General features: G+C 43.7%; 1 protein-coding gene across 1 annotated transcript in view; it reads left to right on the forward strand.

Annotated features, from left to right (window-relative positions):
• Positions 1 to 20,911, forward strand: part of LOC144275168 (cilia- and flagella-associated protein 337-like) — a 50,339-nt gene extending 29,428 nt beyond the window's left edge. Inside the window, exons 16-20 of the mRNA XM_077834317.1 lie at positions 666 to 883; positions 8,877 to 9,061; positions 16,829 to 16,962; positions 19,005 to 19,157; positions 20,630 to 20,911. Coding sequence (XP_077690443.1) covers positions 666 to 883; positions 8,877 to 9,061; positions 16,829 to 16,962; positions 19,005 to 19,157; positions 20,630 to 20,911 — 972 coding nt within the window. The remainder of the gene's footprint in view (positions 1 to 665; positions 884 to 8,876; positions 9,062 to 16,828; positions 16,963 to 19,004; positions 19,158 to 20,629) is intronic.
• Positions 20,912 to 22,741: the final 1,830 nt, after the last annotated feature.

Below are 22,741 nucleotides of genomic sequence, written 5' to 3' on the forward strand. Positions count from 1 at the left end.
TTACCATGCTGAGATCATAGTTACTTTAGGTTCACTATGTACGTGTCCCAATGGTGCTACTGTCCATGTGTTCGCTTTTTAACTTCACCCTTGTCTCCCTCACACATCCTAATTAAGCCCAAGGCAGTCTCGCCTGAGTAAGGACAAAAGATTGGGCTCATTATTCTCCATTTTTAAAGGTAATGAGGATCTTCATTCTGGAAGCAGGGACTGGTCACTGCTTTGGAAATTCATATTAGCTGCTGGGAGCATTCAGTTTTTCCTGTCTTCCTTTTCTAATTAAATGATGAGATTGGGTATGAAATGTTTCATTAATCCATGCCAAGTATATCGGACACAAGGTCAAAGGCTGAATCTCTTCAGGATAATTAGCCAGGAATTAATACAGGATGGTTTTTGCGCTGATGGTTTTAAGATGATAAAATACAGAAAAAAATCTGTTATACAACTCCTCCCCCTTTATCTAAGGTATGTCAGACCCAAAGGAATGCATCACTCACATGAAGAACCCTACTTCTTACCTGAAGCCTTATTGACCTGGATCAATCCCATGGCCTAGGTTCCATTCATGTGACATGGATTCTGCTTTCTCTGTTGGGATTTTTTTAAGGTTATGATTAGTGGCCAGCTACCTGAATCTCTTTCTCCTGTGTCCATTGTCCCAGGGCTCTCTGGAAAAGCCTCCCTTACTGTGTAGCTGGAGAGCCCATAACAGCATTGTGGTGAGTGTCGAACACTTCATGTTCGGTTCAGATTCATTCATCCTGAGCGGCTCCTCGGACAGAAGCGCCAGACTGTGGACCCCAGACGGGAAATTTGTGGGAACCTTTGGGCAGGAAAAGAGATGGGACTTGAAAAATCCATCAACGTTCGCCCATCCCAAGTAAGTTTCCAGCCCAAGATGGATCACTTCTAAGGCTATTTCTGTGATGAATTTCTGAGAATGTTACCCCTCCTCTGCCCCCAGTGCATCTCATTGTCATGACCAACGCTTACCTAGCAAGAAATTCAAATAGATACTGACTTGGACAGTCTGAAGGGCAAGGATGGCTCTGGGATTTGTGGAGTCTGTACTAAGTCATATGTGTGGGGAACTCCGTTAGCCTTGGCTAACCTGCACAATACCAATTCTGGGAGGGGCTGATTTGTCAGCTGGTCTGATCTGGCTGGGGTGCTTCCCATTAAGGGATTGGAGGCGAGTTCGGGCAGTTAGGGGGGATGAAGGTGCAGGTTGCAAAGAGACTCTTTGCTTCTATTCTATATAAATTCTTATGTATTCTCATCACCATGGGTGCCTTGGGTGACACTGGGGCTCATACTCTTTGGCTCCAGATGATCCTTCCCATCTCTTGGGATCTTCTCCCCAGCACCCTACCTGTACCACAGATGCGAAACAATAAAGTTCTCTCCTCCCTTCTTCATCACTGTTGACCTGTAACCACTGGCCTGGTGCAAGATTAAACTATATATATTATGTGCTAGGACATATTAAAATGCTTTAATTTTAATGTTAAGGCTATTCAAGCTGTGATGTACATAGGGAGTCTGTATAACAGCTACAGTAGGCTTGGCAAATGTGGGCTAGTTTTGATATTAGAGAGACAAGGTGCATAAGGCAAGATCTTTTATTGGACCAATTTCTGTTGGTGAAAGAGACCAGCTTGCAAGCTACACTCAGCTCTTCCTCAGGTCTGGGGAAGGGACTCAGAGTGTCACAGCTGAATACAAGGTGGAACAGATTGTTTAGCATAAGCGGTTAACACACGTTCTAAAGGACCGTTCAAGGTGACATGGCCCATTAACACCCCTGCAGTCAGACGACCAAAAAGAGTGTCAGAATAAGCCATAAATCCCGCGTCATTATTGCAACCGTGATTTTTAGCGTCTAGCAAAGATTGAATTTCAGCTCCCCAGCTCATCTTTTGAAGGCATTGTGCAGGTTTCCTTTGAGGACAAAGACTGAGGTCAGAGGGGGATTGCTCATTTTGGGGAAAGCGTTGGCTCATGGGTGACAGGATGTTTTTATCTTTTATTATGTTTCTGTGTGAATTCATTCGAGAGCATTGTGATTGTCTGGGTTCACCCACATAGTGGTTACTGGGGCATTTGTGCACTGGGTCAGTACACCACATATTGTGATAGGCACATGTAGGACCCAGGAATCCAGAAAGGTGTGTTGTGGGAGGGTGTTGATCATTGTAACAGTGGAGCTATGGCTGCTGGTTTTGCATCTGTTGTTCTGGCAGGGTCTGGTGCCCCTTTGTGTTGGTGGGTCCTGGTCTGCGGGGAGCTTGCTTCTGATGATGAGCTTGGTGAGGTTGGGGGATTGTTTGAAGGCCAGAAGAAAGGGTTCAGGAAATATTTCTTTCAGGATGGGGTCCCTATTGAGAAAGGGTTGTAATTGTTTAATGATACCCAGTATGGGTTTCAGTGTGAGGTGGTAGGTGACAATTAGGGGTGTGCAGTTGGAAGTCGGTTAACAATAGTTTTGTTAATTAGCCTACGTATCAAAGGTGTTAGCATGCCTGCCTAACTAAGGTTCTAGGATTTAGCCACAGTACATCCTGTGGGGTGTGGGAGAGCTATGAAGAGATTAATACAGAAAATCTCCTACTTAAAGAAGCCAGTAAATGAGAGGATGCTCAGCAGATGTGATGACCTGCTGAGGAGAGCTTTAATAGGGTAGGTGAGAAAATCTTCTTTCATCAGCTTGATCCCACAGTGTCAGTTAAACTCAGCTGAGTTAATCTTACTCTTCCCCCTCTTGCCAATCATGAGCTTGACATAAAAACCTTGAGATTATTAAAATGATACATTTGGGGTTCTTTCACTTTTTGTACCGGCGCCTTTAAAGGTTCACATTTTCAACCTTTTCTCCTCAACCACGACGACTAGAAAAGTACTGTTTTTTAATGAAAGCTGAGATTATTATGTAATCATATGACTCCAGGAGCTGGTGCTTTACAGGGAAACAAAGAAAAATCATGAAATCAATCATGAGCATTGGCAACACTTGTCCCCCTGAAAGCAGCCTCCCCTGACACCCTTTACTCTTCTCCTAATGATGCTGATGCTCAAGAGCAGTCTACACAAAGGGTTCTGGAGGGGGGCAAAAATTTCCCACTGTTGCTCACATCAGTGCCGTTCCAGTCGCGTTAACTGCAGTGGAAGCACTGGCAAGGTCGTATTTTTCACAAGTCTGCTCTCAGAGCAAGTCAAAATGACACTGCACTCAAAATGCCAGTGGCTCTGAGAGCCATGTACACAGTAAGGCTCTCTACAAGAAAGGAGCTGCAGCTGTGTTAGCTGCAGAGGGAAATGTTTGCCAAAGAAGCTCGGCACAGACACAACCAAGGGCTGCATGCTGGCTGAAAGGCACCTGAGGCCAGGATGGGAAAAAAGCCATCATTGTAAAGCTTTACCAATTTGTGCTTTGATTTAAAAATCTCTCTGGAATTACCATACTCCCATACCGAGTGACCTCAGTAATTCTTGTTTCAACTACATACCCCCTGCCGGCCTTGCCCAAGAAACTATGTCCCCCGACAGCATTTCTGTCGCTGATTCCTGGAATAATCTGCATTCAGAGTCTTCTCCAAAGGTGAGGCAGATGCTCTATAAATCTAGTCCTTGTACAGGGTACATTCAGTAAACCAGCAACCAGGCGGAACGTGCAAGGAAGTAGTAAAAGTAAATCTTTTTTGAAAATTTTGCATGTGTAAGCAACAGACCAGACGTACCTTTCAAACGTGCTCCTAGCTAAAGTCACAGAAGATTTGTCAACTGATTACACTGAGCTGTAACCAGAGGCAAAGAAAATAAACACTGTTAATTTGAAGCAGACGGGAGCTCTGAAAAGGTTATCAGATGCTTTGTAAATGACTCGATTCCAGCTTTTCTTAACAGCCAAAGCTATAAACAGTCTTTTGTAAAGTGCCAGATTTTTCAATCTCCCTCCAGTCCACAAAAACAACAAAGGGCTCAGATCAACAATGTTCACCAAAGTCAGGCCTATTATACTAAGTTCTTCCAGTTTCTTTCCACAAATCCAGTTGTTTCAGCCAGAAAAAAAAGCATTGTGTTCACAATAGGAAAAATGATACCCAAGAAGCTTTGGACAAACCTACCCTGTGAAGAGGTTGGGATTAATTCTTTCATAGCCAAACAAAATTAACTTCCACTCACAGCAAAAGAGTAAATAAAGATCTGTGTCTAGCTGTTATCAAGAATGCCTAATTATTCTACAGATATTATAATTTTTGGAAGACAATCATCTCTCTGCTGTTATTGATAAACATCCATGACCTTTCCAGATGACTAATCAAATATTAATTAACCCGAGAGGAAAACTAGCCATATTAAGGTTTTACAAGGAAGCATTAGTTGAACAAAGAGAGTTAACTGGAAATTTAAAGTCCTTTTTCCTCCATTTGAAAGGATTAATGGGTAAAGAAAATATCAAATGGGATGCACTTGTTAGATAAGTCAGTATGTACTTCGGGACCAGGAAAACAGAAATCTTAATATTTTTGTGTTTTTAGAAGTTCAGATCAGAGAATACCTGAGAGTCAATAGTTAATAAGTGCTTGAACCTGACAAGTAAAGAATGTGCATCTCTTATAACTGTGTCACCTCTGGTCAAGAGAGATTTGTCCATCATCTGAGCGCAAGCCTCTGAAGCCATAAGAATATCTCCTTCAGGAAACTGTCACACCGCATGGCAATGCTACTGGGAGAATGAAGTGTAGTTATTTATTTCTCTTACAAAATCTGATCGAGTGACTGTTTTTCTCTAAGTTTTGTCTGACATCAAAACTATGGACCAAACACTACTCTCAGTTACACTGGTGTAAATCCAGAGTGATCCTACTGAAATTAGCAGAGTCACTCTGGATTTACACACCAGTGTAACTGAGCCCACAACTTGATCCGTTGACTGTTACCGTTCGAGAAGATAGTGTTTAATTGTCCAATGTTGGGAGAAAGAAACAGAAAGAAGTGAAATAATTCTTGACTTACTGGACTGACATTGAGTCAACATTGAGGCTATGTCTACACTACCGCGGTAAGTCAACCTAAGTTACACTACTCCAGCTACTTAGCTTAGGTCGACTTACTGTGGTGTCTACACCACACTGGGTTGACAGGAGATGCTCTCCCGTCAATTATTCTTACTCCTCTTGTTCCTGTTGGAGTCCTGGAGTCTGCCGTTGATTTAGCGGGTCTTCAAAACCCGCTAAATCGACCCCCAGTGCATCAATCACAGCAGCATCGATCCTGCGGTAGTGTAGACATAGCCTGAATCAGGAAGAATAAGATCCACAGCAATTGTCCTAGGACAGATTAGGAGTATGCTGGGCACTAATAGGAACAGAGAGGTCAAAAGCCACTTAACCCTTGATGCTAGTGAATAGGATTCTCTTCTGAGCATGCAGGATTTAGTGACAATCCTTCAGCACTGAAGATGGGGTTCGAAGTATAAGTTGATATCCACAAGAATTGAATTTGGTGCAACAGTTACTAAAACTTATATGATGATCATCAGAGCCCAGCATATTGGGCCGACGCTGCTCTCTGAGTTTGTGAGTTCAATGAGTTCAGCCGAGAGTTCTTTGTTTGTGTGGACCTTTATCTGAGCAACCTTGAAACAATCCAACCTGAGCCCACCAGAAGGTTTAGCTGACTCCTGTACAAACCCACACTCCCACACAGTACTAGATACAAACTAACATAAATCAGGAAATGCATATGAAATATATCTATTCTTCAGGATCTCAGCTCAAGAGGAGCCTGCTTCAGTTGTTTTCCCATATATACTTCATTGTGTTTTGGTATTGCATGCCCACGTCCTCAAAATCTACAGCAAATTTGAGCTCTCTTTTTAAAAAAAACAAGTGGTTGCACATGCAATGAGCACTTTTCTAAACTCGATAACCAGGCCATTTTTAACTTTGTTTTTTTCCCCCAAAATACCCTCTGCTTTACTACCCACACATACCCACACTGAAGAGAAATAGCCCTGCAAAATGTAAGGGTGTCTAAATAATAACAAAAACCCAGAGCCTCATCAGCTCCCATCCAGGAATGCCAAATGGCTTCAGAAACCACAAAAGTCTATTTTTTAGCTTTTTGTAATCTTGCATCTTAAAAATGACATGAATGTACTTTTCCCTCCCCACCCTCCTCAGCTGTATTCAGCAAACATTTCTCTCTGGCCATGTACCAGTACGTTTCAGGCCAAAGCAAAAGTTGGGGGAGATGGGAGGGAAGGTATGGGTTACCCTAGAAAAATAGGCATCTAATGGAAACACTGATTTACAAAAGTTTTCCCTGATTGTAACCCCTAAAGATGATCTCCAATTAATCACAGAAATTAGAGATTCAACACTCATCTCACTTGTCCAGTCCCTCGCCTGCTGGTGGAGAGCTATTTCCTAGATTAAAATTGCTTGCCACATGGTGAGGCCTCTGCCACGTCCAATGAAAGACTCCTTCACTATTTAATAAATCTCACTGCCAGAAAGACTCCCCATGGTATCGTCAATGCTCCTTTTCTTACCTTCATCCCATTACCCATAGTTATGCCCTCCATTCATCTCCACCCTTGGCACAGCTCTGATACTCTAGGTGATTATCTCATCCCGCGCGGCCAAGCTCTTTCATCATAAACCAGCCCCTCCACTCCGGCAATCATTTTGCTGCTGTTCTTTCCTCTACGTCTTTCTGTTACTGAGGTGCAGGAGCTGAATGCAGTGTTCCAAGTGCAGGCTTGCCAGTGCTTTGAGATCCTCGGATGGCAAGCTCTATAGAAGTGTCATTTATTATAGCGATAGAGACTATCACTGCTCCTTGGCTGTTGGCCTGGTATGGAGGAGGGGATGTGCAGAAAGAGAGATGCTCGCCTACTCAAGCTCCCTGCAGATGGTCAAACCACAAAGTACCAAAGAGAAGCCACATACTTCCTTCCAATTTCACTGCTTTGGCCGGGGACCAAGCTAACCACCCGTGGAGTCATGCTGGGCTCAGGAGCCTTATGCCAGCTTGCCTCACCCAGCAAGCATAGTCATTTAGCTGGCTGTGTATGACTGTTAGATGGAGAATCTGAATTCTTTCCGGGCCGTGGGAATGGATAAAGTGTATGACTCTGTCATGGCTTCCAGCCTGTCAGGAAGCTTTGGACTCTGGGCTGACGTAAGCAGGCTCAACTCGGTGGCTGTCAGTGGACCTGTGCCTGCTTATGCCCCTGTAGTGAATCTGGCCCAAGGAATTTCCTTTTCAGAAGAGAAATGAATGGCCATACATTACTTTAGTCTATTTTATTTGCTATCTATAATCTCAGTGGACAGCTTCGGACAGACATGACTATTACATAGCGAGAACAGTCTGATTTAAGCTTATTCTCTCACGAAGACTTTCTTAGTAGAAGTTACCCATCTTCTCAACAGAACAAACTCCAGAAAGTCAAGCTTGTGCAGCTCCCCTTGAATTGGCCCACTTCCTGTGGGAAAGCATTTCTGTTTTGTTCTCTCCTTGCCATTTGCTGCGACTGGGTGGCGTGGGGGATTGCAGGTAAGTCGCCTCTACTGGCTTTGCAGCCACAAGCTGAGACAAAAGTGCAATATAAAGAGAAAGCATTTGGTAAACAGGTATAAGCCAAGTGTCACACCATTCCAGTTAATAGGCCAGTTTTAAAACTACTTGTTAGGTCAAGATTAGACTCAGCAGCTCAAGCATTGCTACTATTGTTCAAAGGCATCGTTATCTGACTAGTGTCCGTAAATTAAACCAATAAATCCAGTTTACTATTGAGCTGGGACTGTCTTCTGTAGTGGTTTTAACCTCTTCCGTAGCTTACACTGTTGAATTTCTACTTCTACAGTGCTCCTACCTTGGCCTCACAGCTAATTATGGCCATGTGAAATATTTGCAGTGACATTCGCAGTATTTGAGGTTTTCGCATTCGGGTTCGATTACGTGGAACTGGTCCAGATGGGGCACGGGGCAATGTCATGGATTTCTGCGCAATAGTAGCTTTGAGGAAACCCACTGGTTTTGGACATGTGAAGTTTCTTTCTAGTGAAGATGAATTTTTGTGTCAAACTGTGCTGAATTTTCCATTTCAATGCGTTTAATGAAAAGTGAACTTTTCAGGCTGTGAAATGACCTGGACTGATATGGCAAAAGACTGTTAACACAGTTGGGGTGATACTTTTCTCCTTTTCACAGAGCTCTGTCTTCAGGAATCCCTGCCACACTCCACGTTGCCAGTATGGCCAGATATCTTATTACCATATAGAATAACACGTGAGGCAGATCTTTCTGTGTTCTGTATGGCATCTAGCACCACTTAACTCAATCGGAGCATTGTCTTTTCCTTCTATAGAAACAGGGTTAACATGACTATCTGTGACATTGGTGTGAACCATAGAAATCTTAGATGAAAAAGGTCATCAAGTAAAATAATCCAATCCCCTTCCCAATCCAAGATTATTCTCAACAGTAACTTCCTGTTCCCAATGGCTCCTGTAATGGAGCTCCCGACATCCTTTGTGGGGAGGGAGAGCTCAGTGGTTTGCGCATTGGCCTGCTAAACCCAGGGTTATGAGTTCAATCCTTGAGGGGGCCATTTGGGATCTGGGGCAAAAATTGGGGATTGGTCCTGCTTTGAGCAGGGGGTTGGACTAGATGGCCTCCTGAGGTCCCTTCCAACCCTGGTATTCTATGATTCTTTGTCGGTAAGATGATTCTGACCCGTTTGGGTTTCACATTTTCTCCGGCTGGCTGCGATGATCAGCCCGGGTTTGGTTACAGATATTTAACCCACTCTCACAGTAGCACCTTTTTATTTTACTTTTTTTTTTTTCTTTTTTTATCAGGGACCCCTGGAGTGAGAGAAAAGAAATCAGGAAAAAACGAACGCCAACCAAGCAGCTGGCATACACGGATGGGCTGCTATTCAGCTCAGGGGAGCTTGTCAGCAATGTGGAGGGAGAGACCGAAGCGAAGGTAAACCAGGAGATCAACGGGGGAAGTACAATGGAGGAGAGAGAGCAACCGCAGGGTAAGTGTTTGCCAGCAGTGGGGCCCGCCTTAAGAGCCAGGAGCATATTCTCAAGAGTTAGCCCTTAACTTCAGCTCTTCTGGCTGGACAGTGAGACCTCCCATCATGCTCCCTGTGCAACAGACAGAAAAGGGGGCAAAGATGGCTGCAATATACCTTCCCCATTCCTGGGGGCAGCCAGGGGTGAAACCAACCTGCAGTGCAAGTTAGAACAGCCTGAGGGCCACTCTTGTACTGGCTGGTTTGTTCTGAGCCCTTAAGGCCATTGCACAGGTAAGGATCAGCTGCAACGCAGTGCACGCCACTCTTGGCCCTCCTCCCACCTGTTCCCCATTCCCACTTTGCTGCTTTTCCCCATGCCAGCATATCTCAGACTTTTGAAGACTAATTTCCTCCCCTTTCAGAAAAATGTAATCCCCTGATCCCTTGTACCCATGCTATGTGTGATTACAACCTACCCAGGTTACTCCATACACCTTCATGGCTCTCCACCCCCAGTTAGTCCAGCACAACCTGCTCTCTGGGAGATGCTGCTGTATACCTTGGGAATCCCCCGCTGCCCGTCTAGGCCAGGCTCCTGGCTGTTCTGTGCGGTCTGCACAACCCAGAGTAGCCAGATGGAAAGTTTAGGATCTGGCCCCAAATGTGTCTCTTTTTAAAAAAGTTAACATTTATGTCATTATAAAATAGAGTGACTCATTGTTTGTCATCAAGCTTCACAAAAGGTGCTGAAAGATGGATATTCAAGTATTTTAATTAGGTTCCAGAGAGAAATTTATACCTAATGAGGCTGTGAAGAGCTGAATTAATTACTTCAGCCAAATCCCAGTCGGCTGCTTGTTTGCCTCCTCTTTAAAATGATCTGAATGTTCTGCAATTGCTGAGTAAAAAAACTGTGATTTTCAAAGAGTCAGAAGTGCTCCTAAGGCTCCAATCTTGAAGTCTTCGCAGTCAAAACTCAGTGAAGCCAACTGGCAAATATTGGAAATGTAGGGATGGGGGTTTACTGGAGTCAGGACTTCAGGGCAGGACTCAGAATAAATTAGCAACAAATTGTTCTAACAGTCAGACAGTTTTACACGGCTGCCAAGCTTTTCCATAGATTGCAAAGGCTTGACTTATTGCTAAGAAACAGACTGGAACTGGACTGCACTTTTCACTTAAGGAATGCACAGCTGCAAGGTTTCCATTCACTTTGCACAATATGGGTTCCAGGAATTTGTGTAAATCATTAGGGGCCATGCAGCAAACAGAGTCGCATTCATAACTGTGATAAATAATAAAATATTCTCATGTATGTAGTGCCAACACCCAAAGGTCTTTGGGTACCAACAAAAAAGCTAGCTAAAAACAAACTATGGAAAAAAATCAACACTGCCCAGAAAATTCCTAGCCTAGGAGTGGAGGGGGGGACACACAGTGACCCCTAGTATACATTAAACTGAACAAATGCCCACAATGGAAATACTTTTAGATCTTCCCAAATGAACAGAAATCTATTCACTGTGAAACACCACGTTTCTGGAGCAGAGAGTCAAATAGTGTGGCTGCATTTTTAAAAGGCTAGATAATTGGATTACCATTATTGCCATATGCATGATCAGATCAGGGAAGTTAAATCTCATGCTTCATGCCACCTGATCACCACAGGGCTCAGGAAGGAAATCCCACATCTGTGGATAGTATTACATACTAGGCCAGGTGCATGAAGGTGCCAGCTCAGCAAAGCACATAAACAGGTGTTTAAAACCCACTGAAGTCAAGGGAACTGAAGTCTGTTCTTAAAGTTAAGCACATGTTTAAGTGCAGAATAGAGATGGACTTAAGAACATGCTTAGCATGAAGCAAGCGCCTAAGTGCTTTGCTGAGTGAGGGCCTAAAAGGATCAATTTGCCTTGCTCTGAAGTTTCAGGCCTTGGCTGCTGCAAAAGCTGGGATGCTGGATGTGATGGGCTGATGACGCAATGTGCCCCAGGAAATCATGTGCCATATGGAGATGGTAATAAGTGTGCAGTTATCAAGCTGGGAGGAGAGTGAAGAACAGCACCCACATAACCATTTGCGGTCTGGATTGCCCTATAGAAATCAACCAGCAAGACTGCAAATTCTGACCACCTGGAGCTACTGGCCGGTCAAAGGCTTCCGAGATTCAAGGCTGAACGGGTGCATGTGCTCAGATTTGTTTAGCCTGGACACAGATTTCCTGGACTTTTCCTTCCAAACTAGGAGCAGCTTGCAGCCAACTCTTAGTGGGCTAGCCGCAAACCCTGCCTTCACAAACATGTTTGTTAAAACACATATAAGCGCTTTGTCCAGAGTGCTGTTTGGAAGCTCATAGATCAGACTTTTTTGTCAAATGGAAAATCTGTTCCAGCTGCCTGGGAGGACAGAGAAATCTGCCATCTTGCTGCTTTGGAGAGCTCCCGATACACTGCAGCACTTTATATCTGGATGTGTTTCCATATCCAAATCCTGAACAGTGAGCAATTAAAGACTCTTTCCTTTAACTCCGATGTGCTTGAGATCAAGCCCTTAAGTACCAGGTGGCGTGCTGTTTAGGCGTTAGAGCAGGAAACATGGAGCCAGGATTCCTGGGTTTTGCCACAGATTTCCTACATGACTTACACTCCGTGCCACAGAGTCCCCATGTGTAAAACCCACCTTGCGGGGGAACTGAATTAATGAGACTGGTTTCAGATCCACTGTGGAATGGAAGGCAGTAGGGTTATTGCCTTTCTGCTTCGCACGTGCACCTTCTGCATTCCTTGTATTAGGTGGGCTTAGTGTCACTTAAGTGTTTGCTGGTCTGTTCCCATCTGCTGAATGTTTTAATTACCGTTCGGTGTCCTGCCACTGAACACTGCATCTTAGATGAACACACCCTTCATATTCACGCGTGACATTTGTTTTTTTTTAAGCTGCAGCTCAAACTGACACATTATCTATCACACACGGTCAAATCTACATCAGATGGGCGGAGTCCTAACATGGAGTTTTTCATTGATTTGTTTTACTTTTCCAGCCTATCAGATTAGAGCTGCCAGCTGCCGGATCAGAGCTGTGGGGCTGGAATCCGCTCCACGGTGATCAAACACCGATAAATTGTTTCTGCTGAGTGTTTTTTTCTCTGGGTCAAAATTTTGGAGTGTTGGGGCTTCAAGTTTCTAAAGTGACTGGTGATTCTGGTGGCCTCCATTTTGGGCTGCCCGGTTTGATATACCTTAAAGGGATCTGGTTTCCAGAAAGTGCTGAACACCCATCTTCTGGAAATCAGGCCCCTTTAAGGGGTGTCAAGTTAGGCACGCAAAAATTGAGACACTCAAAATCACTAGTCACTTCTGAAAATAATCACAGGACACTCCCATGGCAACTGACACCTTGAGCTCCGAAACCATAGGCCTCTGTTACATGAACTAAATTACCTGTAGTGTTAGTTTTGGTTCTGTCCCTCCTAGGCCACAAGAGGGAAGAAGGGCCTTGCCATCATAATTCTGGACTAAGACTCAAAAGACATAGGTTCAATTCCTGGCTCAGCTACAGGGTCACGGTGTGTCACACGGGGCAAGTCACTCAACCTACCACCTGCCTCAGTTCCCCATTTCTAAAACTGAGGAGATTATTTCCCTGTGTCACAGAGTGTAGTGAGATAAAAGCCATTAATAACTATGAAGTCCTATGAGGGCTCTAAAGTACCTAAGATAGCCAGAGGTTTGAAATGAGCTGATACAGGAGCAGGTCTGACAGTCCATCCAGTAGAGAACAGCAGTGAGGCAAACCCATTCACCAGCACATAACTAAGGCCTGCAGGGGATGGACGTGTCATGGACCTGACACACGCTGTACGGGTGACAAGAGGCAATTAGAAAATGCCTCCTCTCAGCACTAAAGGGTCCAGGCTGAGCCACATCATGAGGGATGTGGAGGGGGCATGACTGGGGTAGAAACAGGGTTTTAAGGAGTTACTTAGATCATGGGGTTAGGCAAACCCTGTGCCTTCTCATTATAAACTCTCTTCGCTTGGGCTGCACTCAGAGACACAGGGACAACCAGGTCCCATTCTTTGTGATGAAAACCCACAGAGTTAAAGGCCAACTATTAACGTGAGAAACTCTGCCCAAAATTAAAAAAACACCTCAGTACGTGAGAAATCTAAATTCACTTAAGGGTAACCAGATTTGTAGAACCACAGATCCCTCAGCATACAGATAAGAAGCTGGAAAGGAAATACGCGAGAAAGAGCAGGTTATTTAGGGCAGCTGCGACCTCGGGTCTCTGGACATAGCTGGTTTTAAAGAAAAGAAGACATGCTTCCAAGCTACAAGAGGTATCTCCTTTCTGACAGGATTTAGACAGCAATTTGGCCTGACAGTAACACACCAGTAGAAAGCTTACCCCTGTAGCGTAATTATTAGGAAGCAGTCCCTCCAGGAACGGACTGCTCCAAGCTTCTCTCTCTCTCTGTCAGCCTGAAGGGAGATGCTGTCACTCCATAATGGGAAGTGAAGGCTGAATTTTTCAGATGGATGTGGTTTTGGAAATGAACTTTGCTAACACCTGCTGTAAGTTCAGCAGGACCAGTTGCCAGATGCTACAGGAACTCGGGGCTCATTAGCATGATTGAGACTTTGGCAAAGCAAAGGGCTCTTCTCAGCTTCCATGTCTAGGAAATGTTGAGAAAGGCAGTGGCAGGAGTTCAAGGAGGGGTGTGCACTGTTGTGTTTTGAAGTCTAGACAGTGCTGAGCCCCGGCCATGCTGAAGAATGCCTTTTTCCGGCCTATCAAATTGTTTAAAACTCACAGGTATTGGAGGCGAGGAACAAAATGGGAAAAGAGCGAATTCCCTCGTTCAAACAGACACGGCTGCATAATTCTCTTTCCAAATCCTACTTTCCAAGCCTCGCCTGGATCATCAGAGGCTGCCAGTGTTTTACATGCTCCGCTGTACGAATTATCTCTGCCCTGCCCGGGCATCCTCTGAAGTCACCTTGCTGCGTCTGCCTCTTTGTCTGCTTCTCAGCCCTTTGGGGCCGGAGTGGGGAACAAAAGCAAAAGCTATCCATGCTGCACAGGATCCCATGCTGGTGTGGACCTGCAAACTGCTCCTGCAAACCTCCCAGTGACAGCAGTGGGATCCCTGTCTCCCTCATGGGTCTCAAGCTCTGTCCACCCTGGAGCTGTTAACCAGGACTCTGAGTCACTGAAGTGGACAGGCTCCCGTTGGCATTTGTGGGCTTTGGATCAGGCCCTGTGTTTGGGAGCCACCTTCAAATGCACTTGCAGCCTAGGGTGACTAGATGTCCCAATTTTATAGGAATAGTCCCAATATTTGAGGGTTTTTTTCTTATCTCGGCACCTATTACCCGCCACCCCCATCCCAATTTTTCACACTTGCTTTCTGGTCACCCTACCTAGTGCAATGGTGCAGGGCTTGCGTCCACACCTAGCCCTGTTACAAACTACGTTACAAGCATGCTGAAGCCTAGCTAGGGATGCAGGCTGCGTAGAGTAGGGTTCCACAAGAAAGGGGTTTAAGCCAAGAACGTAAAGCTGCAGGCCAGGAAGGAGGGGAGATAGCAAACCAATTCCCATCCCTTGGAAGGAAGGGGACAGATCTGGAACCATATCCAGCAGGCAGGGTCAGGGGGAGGAAAAAAGCCACACCAGAGGATTGGACCTAAGGTCTCATGAGGAAAGGTGAGGGGGCTAGGGGTGGAGAGGTAGTCGGGGAGGGGAGAAGAGAAGCGCTCTCCTTTCAGGGACCCCACCCTATACGGAAAGGGTAGGTGAACGTCTGTCCCACAGCGATGCAGAGATGGTCTTTTGAAGGGCAGCTCTCTCCCCGCCACGCTCCAAATGTTTGAACTTTAGTGACTGTTCGATACCTCGCTCAGTCTCTGTCAGTCTGGGGCCTCCCGAAGCGGGCTTGGCAGAGTCCAGAGATATTTGTCTTTGTATCATCATCTTTAATAAAACTAATTAATGTCTTGCACTTATTTGGCACGTTTCATCCCAAAGGACTTCATAAGCTTAAAGGGGCACTGCCAGGCAAAATAGCGGGTGCTTGGGGAAAATAAATGCCCTTCCATATGTTATAAGAAACCATTGATTGTTAAAGGTGAAGGAATGTTAATAATTACATGCACTTTTCATGCACTTCTCCAACTTATTAGACATGGGTCTGATTCTTTCCCCCTACCCCCATCCCTCCAAGCCCCTCATGAACTTTAAGGCAGTTCAGGTTTAGGATCCTGGCTCTGTGAACCCCTGAGCTGAGGGTCAGGGTTTGTGGGCTGGGCTGTTGGCCATTTGCCCGGGCTAAGAGGAGCGTCCAATGAATACAGACCTGTGTGACTTTCATTTGTGTTTCTAACCATCTCGCACGAGCTGGCTGGAGGAGGCCGATTCAGTTGCATGACAACTTTCAAGGTTTCAAAATGTGTTTTTGTGAAACAGGGTTGTGGATAGAAAAGGTCAGGTTTTTCCAGTCAAGTTGTTCACTCCCTCTATTTAGCTAGAAGGGACCAGAAAGCCCTGAAGCCTTCCTGTCAAAAATTTGGTCGAAATCAATGCATCTCCATGAAACGATTTGGCTTCGACATTTTTGTCAAAAATATTTGCGCCAGCTGTATTTGCCATGCTCTACGCCCGTAAACAGGTGAGGGGGGTTGTTTTAAGTGCAGCCCCTTCAGTGGGGGGGGAGTTCAAACTGGAATTTTTCATAATTCATGGAAACATTTCTTTTGGACTGGACCTTAACTATCCGTTACTGTCCCTTTCGCAAGCTGATGGACAAATTGCATGGGGACCACTTCAAGCATTACCGAAGTGCAGCCATCTCTGGGGTTTCACAGCGAACAGCATGTTGCATGGTTGCATGGACAGGAAATGAAGCAGCATGTGTCCCAGTTGGAACAGCTGTTTAAAGAGGCAGAGAGCAATTGTCAGACTACAGGAGCTAAAACCCCGCCTCTATCAAAGACTGAAATGAAATTGTTGCTGACCTCTGTCAGCACAGTGATCCCAAACCATGCTGGAGTGTTGGATCAGCATCACCTCAGGAAGATCAGAGACACTTACTGAATCATCTCATCACTGTGGCACTTACATTCCTTTGTCTCCCAGCCGAGCACACGTGAGCTCAGTTGCTCAAGCAAAGGTGCTCCGAAGCTGTCTGGTCACACTGCAGCCTGGCTTCAGAAACAAACTTTTCCATTTGTAAATGCCCACAAAGGCTTTCAAACCATCAAACTTTTCAAATCCAGGAAGGATGCTGAGGTGGGAGGGGGCAGCTGTTGATAACAAAGCTATGATTTGGCTCGAATGCAAAGAACTAATAGGCCCAAGTCATTTTTGACCGAGCCAGGCCGAGTGTGACTACACGTTCGACAGTCTGGTTCTTTTTTTAGTTAGGTTGATAAGTGCTTCAAGCAATATTAACACATGCAGAGCCTTCGCACCGATGGCAATTACATGGGTGTCCCAGAAGCCAATGAGTCAAATGGGAAAACTAAGATCTGGTGATGCTTATCAGGCCGTGACAGTGTTAGGAAGCTAAATCCACATAATAAAGGTGTGATTCTTCTCCTAAGTCGTATGGTATTTAGCACTGGATGTGTGTGGTCCCTGCTCAGTTTTAGGCCCTTGCCTTGCTTTGCTGGGATTCCATTTAAGAAGAATCTGACAGAACTGTCCATGCCTTTAAGAAATACTGTACATGCCATGTTCTACCATACAGTGCCCCCTGCTGACCCTATTCTTTCTCTACAGAGTTCCAATTGCCAAGAGTGGATGGTGCCCATCCATCCACATCCTCCAGCCAGATTTCTGCCGAGGATGCAGTGCAAAGCCACCTGACTACTCCACAATCGTTAACCGGTACCTCAAATCAAAGAAAACAAGAGGTGAGTCTGTGAGATCTTTTGTCTATCTCTGACCTTGACCCTCTGCCATTCCACTGAAGGGTAAAACCCTGCAGCTTAAGATAAGAAAATCTGCCATGAGCTCAGATTCATTAAAAGACGCACAAAGTGATAAAGCATTGGGGATTGCTTCAGATAGGCAAGCCAAAGAAGTCATGCATGGGGAACAGTTTGCGGATTATGCAGAGCAATCCAATCTATTGCAAACATAAGAGCAAACAGACTGTTGAACGGTTTTTTTAAAATAATAATAAGAAGAAGAATGGATGATTTCTTAAAGTAATAGCCAGTGGGTTTTATTCCTGTGTGAGGCAGCAGAGCTGAACTATATTTAATAAGGAAATGCAGACAACCGTAATCTCCAAGGTCTGATAACGAATGCTTCATTCTTATGTATTCTTCAGTATCCCTTCTTCAGGTGTTTAATGCCAATGTTAAATGTAAATTTTCAGGGTGTTTGGGTGGCACAGAGGGTTGATGATTCATAGATTTTAAGGCCAGAAGGGACCATTTGATCATTTGGTTTGATGTCCCTTATATCCCAGGTTAATAACTTCCATTTGACTAACACATATTTTGCAGAAAGGCAGCCAGTCTTCATATGAAGACTTCCCTGGGTAGTTTGTTCCAACTGTGACGGACTGCAAGCAGTGGAATTAGCCCACATCCATAATGACTGAAATTACTCACATCCCAAGTCTGCTCTGTCGCCTTCGTGAAATGAGATGGATCGGTCCATTTTCCAGTGGACATATCTCCACTGGCACTAATTTGCAATCTTCTTGGCATTCTCAGTAAAAAGGCCAGGGACTACATGGGCCAAGGAGACTGAGAACTGTCCTTTCACTCCTGGAGGTCTGCTCTCTCCAGGCCAGGACTGAAACGCAGGGGTGGGGGAAGCTTGTACCGCCTCGTCTATAGCTGTTCTGTGGATTCAGAGAAATGACCATCTCCAGGGCAATCAGTCCAGAACTGTCAGTCATTAAAAGTCACACCACCAGGAAGAAAGAAAGAAAGAAAACTGTGTAATTTCTCTAAAATCAGCAACCACCACCAGGTGTCTCTTCCTTCTTCAATGCTTCCCCTTAACCTGGGAAAACCCTTCCAAAACCAGGTCACCTTGCCACATCCCTCACCATGTTCAATTCCCTCCTCAAATTTCACATCCGTTGGGAAGGACACGAGAAGTGAGCAGGGAAAAGAACAATAAACAGAACCAAAAACATGTGATGGAACCTTTGAAATGTTCCTGGTGTGTGATATACAGGAGATCAGAATAGATGATCACAGTGAATCCTTCTGGCTTTATAATCCATGAATCCTGCTGTCACCTTGTCTCTCCTCTCCAATCTCATCTATCATCTTTGCTTGTTGGCTCCTACAATGAGCTCCATGCAGATGTCCACTAGGAAACCATGGACTCTGCATGAGCATAAGAGTGTAAACCCTTTGGGGCATGGGCCATGTGTTGTGTTTATTTCTCTTCAATGTCTGGCATATATTGGAGTTTGGGGGAAATAATCATATATAGTATAGTGTGTCCGTTTTACACTTTAGCCACTGAAGCTGAGCTTCAGAGTAGCAGCCGTGTTAGTCTGTATCTGCAAAAAGAAAAGGAGGATTTGTAGCACCTTAGAGACTAACACATTTATTTGAGCATAAGCTTTCGTGAGCTACAGCTCACTTCATCGGATGCATTCAGTTTAGCTCACGAAAGCTTATGCTCAAATAAATGTGTTAGTCTCAAAGGTGCCACAAGTCCTCCTTTTCTTGAAGCTGAGCTGTAATTAGCACTCCTTTGGGAAGGGGATCTATTGATGTTATAAAACCATTGTCATGCATTTCCATTAAGTGATATTGATGCCCTCTGCTTCTGAGCTTTAGGAAGAGGGCAGCTCTGGTGGTGGATTTAGTTGTTTCCAATGTGAATCAATGTTCCCTCATTCTGAAAAGGGAGATAGTCTTTAAATTAGTGTGACCACATCATTGCCAGCACAACCCAGGTTTTTCTCTTCCCTTTGTAGAGCCAGAGCCTTTTCAGACACCATCTGGAAAATGACCTGGTGAAAAGAATTACAGGAAGGAAAGCCCGTCGGCGTGTGTTTGGGGCAATCAATGCTAACAAATTCAACCGGTTTGGGACATTCTGTTCACCTTTTCATGCGCTAGCAACGCCGGTAAGTGTCCTTCCCTCTGGGTAGTTTTACATTCAATACAAACCAGTCCCCCAGTTGCCAAGGCTCATCCTGCCAACAGCCAGTCCAAAAGCATTTTCAGAATCAGCCAGGCAATGACTCCTGCCAAACAAGCAGTTTGTTTTCATTATATTTTCCTTGTGGCTTTTCCTGTAAGGGTTAATATTTTCTCCAAAAACTTCCCTACAAGAGGATTAAGTAAGTAAATCACCCAGCTGTTTGTTAATGGGTTAACATCAATTTAAAAATCATAATCTGAAGTAAAGTCATGCTACCTACCTTTCTAACAACAGATTAAAATGGAAATTTTAAATGGATTAAAAATCTAACAAGATTAAAATGGAAAGAATTTTAAAAATCTATTTTTTTATTTTATTTATTTATTTTCTGTTTGTTTACTTCTTGGAAAATGAAAATGAATGGCGTCACTTTCACTTTTGCTTAGCATCACTTTCAGGCTTCTGTTTGCAAGCTAGGCCTGGGTGATATTGATCTCTTAAAAATAATAGTTTACATTTGAATTTGTTTAAAAAATATATCGTGGGAATATTTTTCTTGATCCTCGCTTGGGTTAAAAGCTTGCTTGTTCAAACGTTAAATGTGGAGTCAAATTCGAGTTGGCTGAACTCCTTTCAAAGAGGATCCTCTTTCCTTCAGAGATTTCTTAAAATACTTGTTTAACTTAGATAATTTTTTCATGTTTGAAATCTCTCTGTCTGGCTCCCATTATCATGCTATCTGAGCACCTCACAGTCTTTAATATATTTACGAAATGATAATTATAATACTCTGCAAATATGAACGGTGTGTACATGCTAAGTGTTGTATAAATATCAAATAATTAATCCACAAAACAACCCTCTGAGCTGCTAGGAGCTGCTAGGATTCTATGGGCCCTGGATTCCATTCATGCTTATAGGCAGAGGGAAGACTGTGCCCATGGCCAAGGAGAACGCTACTTCTCACCCCAAATGCCCCTGTGTTTGGGATATACAGGTTTGGGGTTTCCAGATGTGGAGATGGTGAGGAGAGGAGCCATTTGGGCTCATCTATATTCACCCTTACAAAATGCACTGGAGGAATCCGATTGTATCAACTTTTGTTGTTTCTCTCTGTTCTGTAGAGTCCTCAGAGAGGGAGGAGGGGTGGTGTGTGTGTGTGTAATTGAATGATTTTTAAAAATACACCAATTACAATGTCTCTGGGTGCTTGTACATAGATTATTGGAACCACAGAAATAATTTCACTAGTCTCAAACTAAATCCAGAGAGATTCAACCCTGAAATTGGCTGTAATTAGAGAACCACCCCATCATCAGCCCCTCAGACAAAATCCTGACACATACACACCTATGCTAAAATGATGGATGCTATAGAAATGCTTGTGATAGAATGTATTTCTCGAGGTTGGCCTATGTGTTCATTATGCATTTTTATTAACTACTTCTGTCTTAGGAGATGCAGAAATTAACTTTACCTCAAGACTTACCCATGACCCCTCGGATGCTGAGGCAGGGTACAGTCTGCAGCACCAAGTCGGACTTAAGGTCATTACCGTTAACCTTCCCAGAACTGGACGGCGAGAAGACAGAAGAGCCCAGCCTGAGTGAGAGAAAGAAGTCATCAGTCCACATGAAAACCCCTTTGCTCCCCCCATTAGTTAAACCTACCAGAGCTAGCCTCTCCCACAGTAAAAAGGCTCAAAGTTTCCAGTTTCCCTCTCAGTTCCCACATTAGCTGTTTCTATTAGCCTGTAATAGATGCTAAGTATTGACACCTTCTGAAAGAGAATACCTGGATTCCATTTCTAGAGCAATATGCTTTGTCTTTTTTTGTATTAGACCCTGGAGCATTCTTTTAAGCAATCCCTTTGACACCTAAATTCCTCTTTGATACACACATAAAGTAATTGCAAAAGAGTATTTTTGTACTTTAGTTTGAAAATGGTGACATCTCTACATTTAACAATGAAAATAAAGCAACTAACCTTGGATTTTGTGAGGGGCAAAAGGGAAACTATCTCTCCAACCTTTGACAGTCTTTGGAAGTTCATATCAATTGTGGCTCAAATCTCTATCCCTCCCAATTTTGAAAAACTCAAACTGCTGAGATCAAACCAAACCACTATCATTTGTGCATCTCAAGTGCCCCATGAAGCCTGCTTTAGCTGTTGAAATGAGGTCTTGAATATAATGGGGGAAATCAAAGTCAGGCAAAGAAAGATTCAGTGAATTCTTGCATTCTTGTTAGTTCTCTCTGGTAGTTACTATGTATTTTAGAAGTTACTTGGTTAATTATGTCTCCAATTAAGGCTAAATATTGCCATATGAGCAAAAAAACTCCCTGTAGTTTATAAAATGTTGATACTTAGTTATCTAGTAAAATCATAGTGTCTTCAACTAGAATTATCCTATAATAGTCATGTCACAAATAACTCTGCAATTGAGCAATAGCTGCAATGACTGAAGGATGGTTATTTTCTCCTTACTATTAAAAAAAAGAAAAAAGTGGGGGAAGATGAACAGCTGTTGAAAGCTGTTTGAAGACACTCAGTAAATCATAAGTTTGACCTTAGACACTGCAGTCTCACTGTACAGTTTGCATCAGTAAACTTTCCGGAGGCTGGGAGTAAACCTAAATAATATAAACAAAGCAATGTGACTCAAAGCACTATTCAAAAGGAGACCCTTTCTCTGGATGATGCAGCAGTCGCTTGATTTAAAGGTCTTTATGACTGCATTCAGAGTGAGAGATTTTGAGCCGTCAGAGGGTCGCGACTAGAATCAAGTGAAAATCAGAATGTCCATCCTCTGTGAAATTCTGATATTTGTTTTCAGCCTGAATTGGGATCAAAAAAATCAAAATGTTGAAATTTTTCATGGACTTTAAAAGTTGTGAAAAATCCCAGTTTGGAAAAGTTGCAAGTGGAGATCATAATGGGAGGTGTAAGTCTGACCAAGGAGCCCAGCCAGTTAATGACCAGTATGAAGTTCCTGCACTACAAGAGCACCTTAGGTAGCAGCAGGTTAATGTTGGACTATTTCATTTCAATTTTCCTGCTGGAAAACTAAAAAAATTGGGCAAATTTAAAATTTTTCCACAGAAAATTTTTGATTTTGTGGAAACAGAATTTTCCACGGGGGTGGGGGAACATTTCAATGGAAAATTCCTAACCAGCTCTGATACAAACCATGCGATGGGTGTGGCCTAATGATTACCCAGCATGCAATTTGCCATTTTTCTTTAAAACTGCAACCGGGTGCCATGCAGCTTCATTACAAAGTGAGATTGGTAAATGCAAATCAAGATTTATTCCCCACAAAGGCACCTTGGTTCTGTAGCTCAGAGGAATGTAAGTTATATTACCTACAATTCAAATATTCTTCTCAGAAATAGGATCCCAAGATACCATGACAGGCATCTTAGAAACACTGGAAATGGACGGATTAGATATAGATATATATGAGAGCTATCATAGCTAGTTCTCTCCAGATATGCAAAACTCGTATATTTGTAGATGGACAGATCTTGGCATTAAAATTTAAGGCAGTGGCGTTTAACTATGTA

This window comes from Eretmochelys imbricata, chromosome 14 (genome assembly GCF_965152235.1).
Source record: "Eretmochelys imbricata isolate rEreImb1 chromosome 14, rEreImb1.hap1, whole genome shotgun sequence".
In the NCBI taxonomy this organism is placed as follows: Eukaryota; Metazoa; Chordata; order Testudines; family Cheloniidae; genus Eretmochelys; species Eretmochelys imbricata.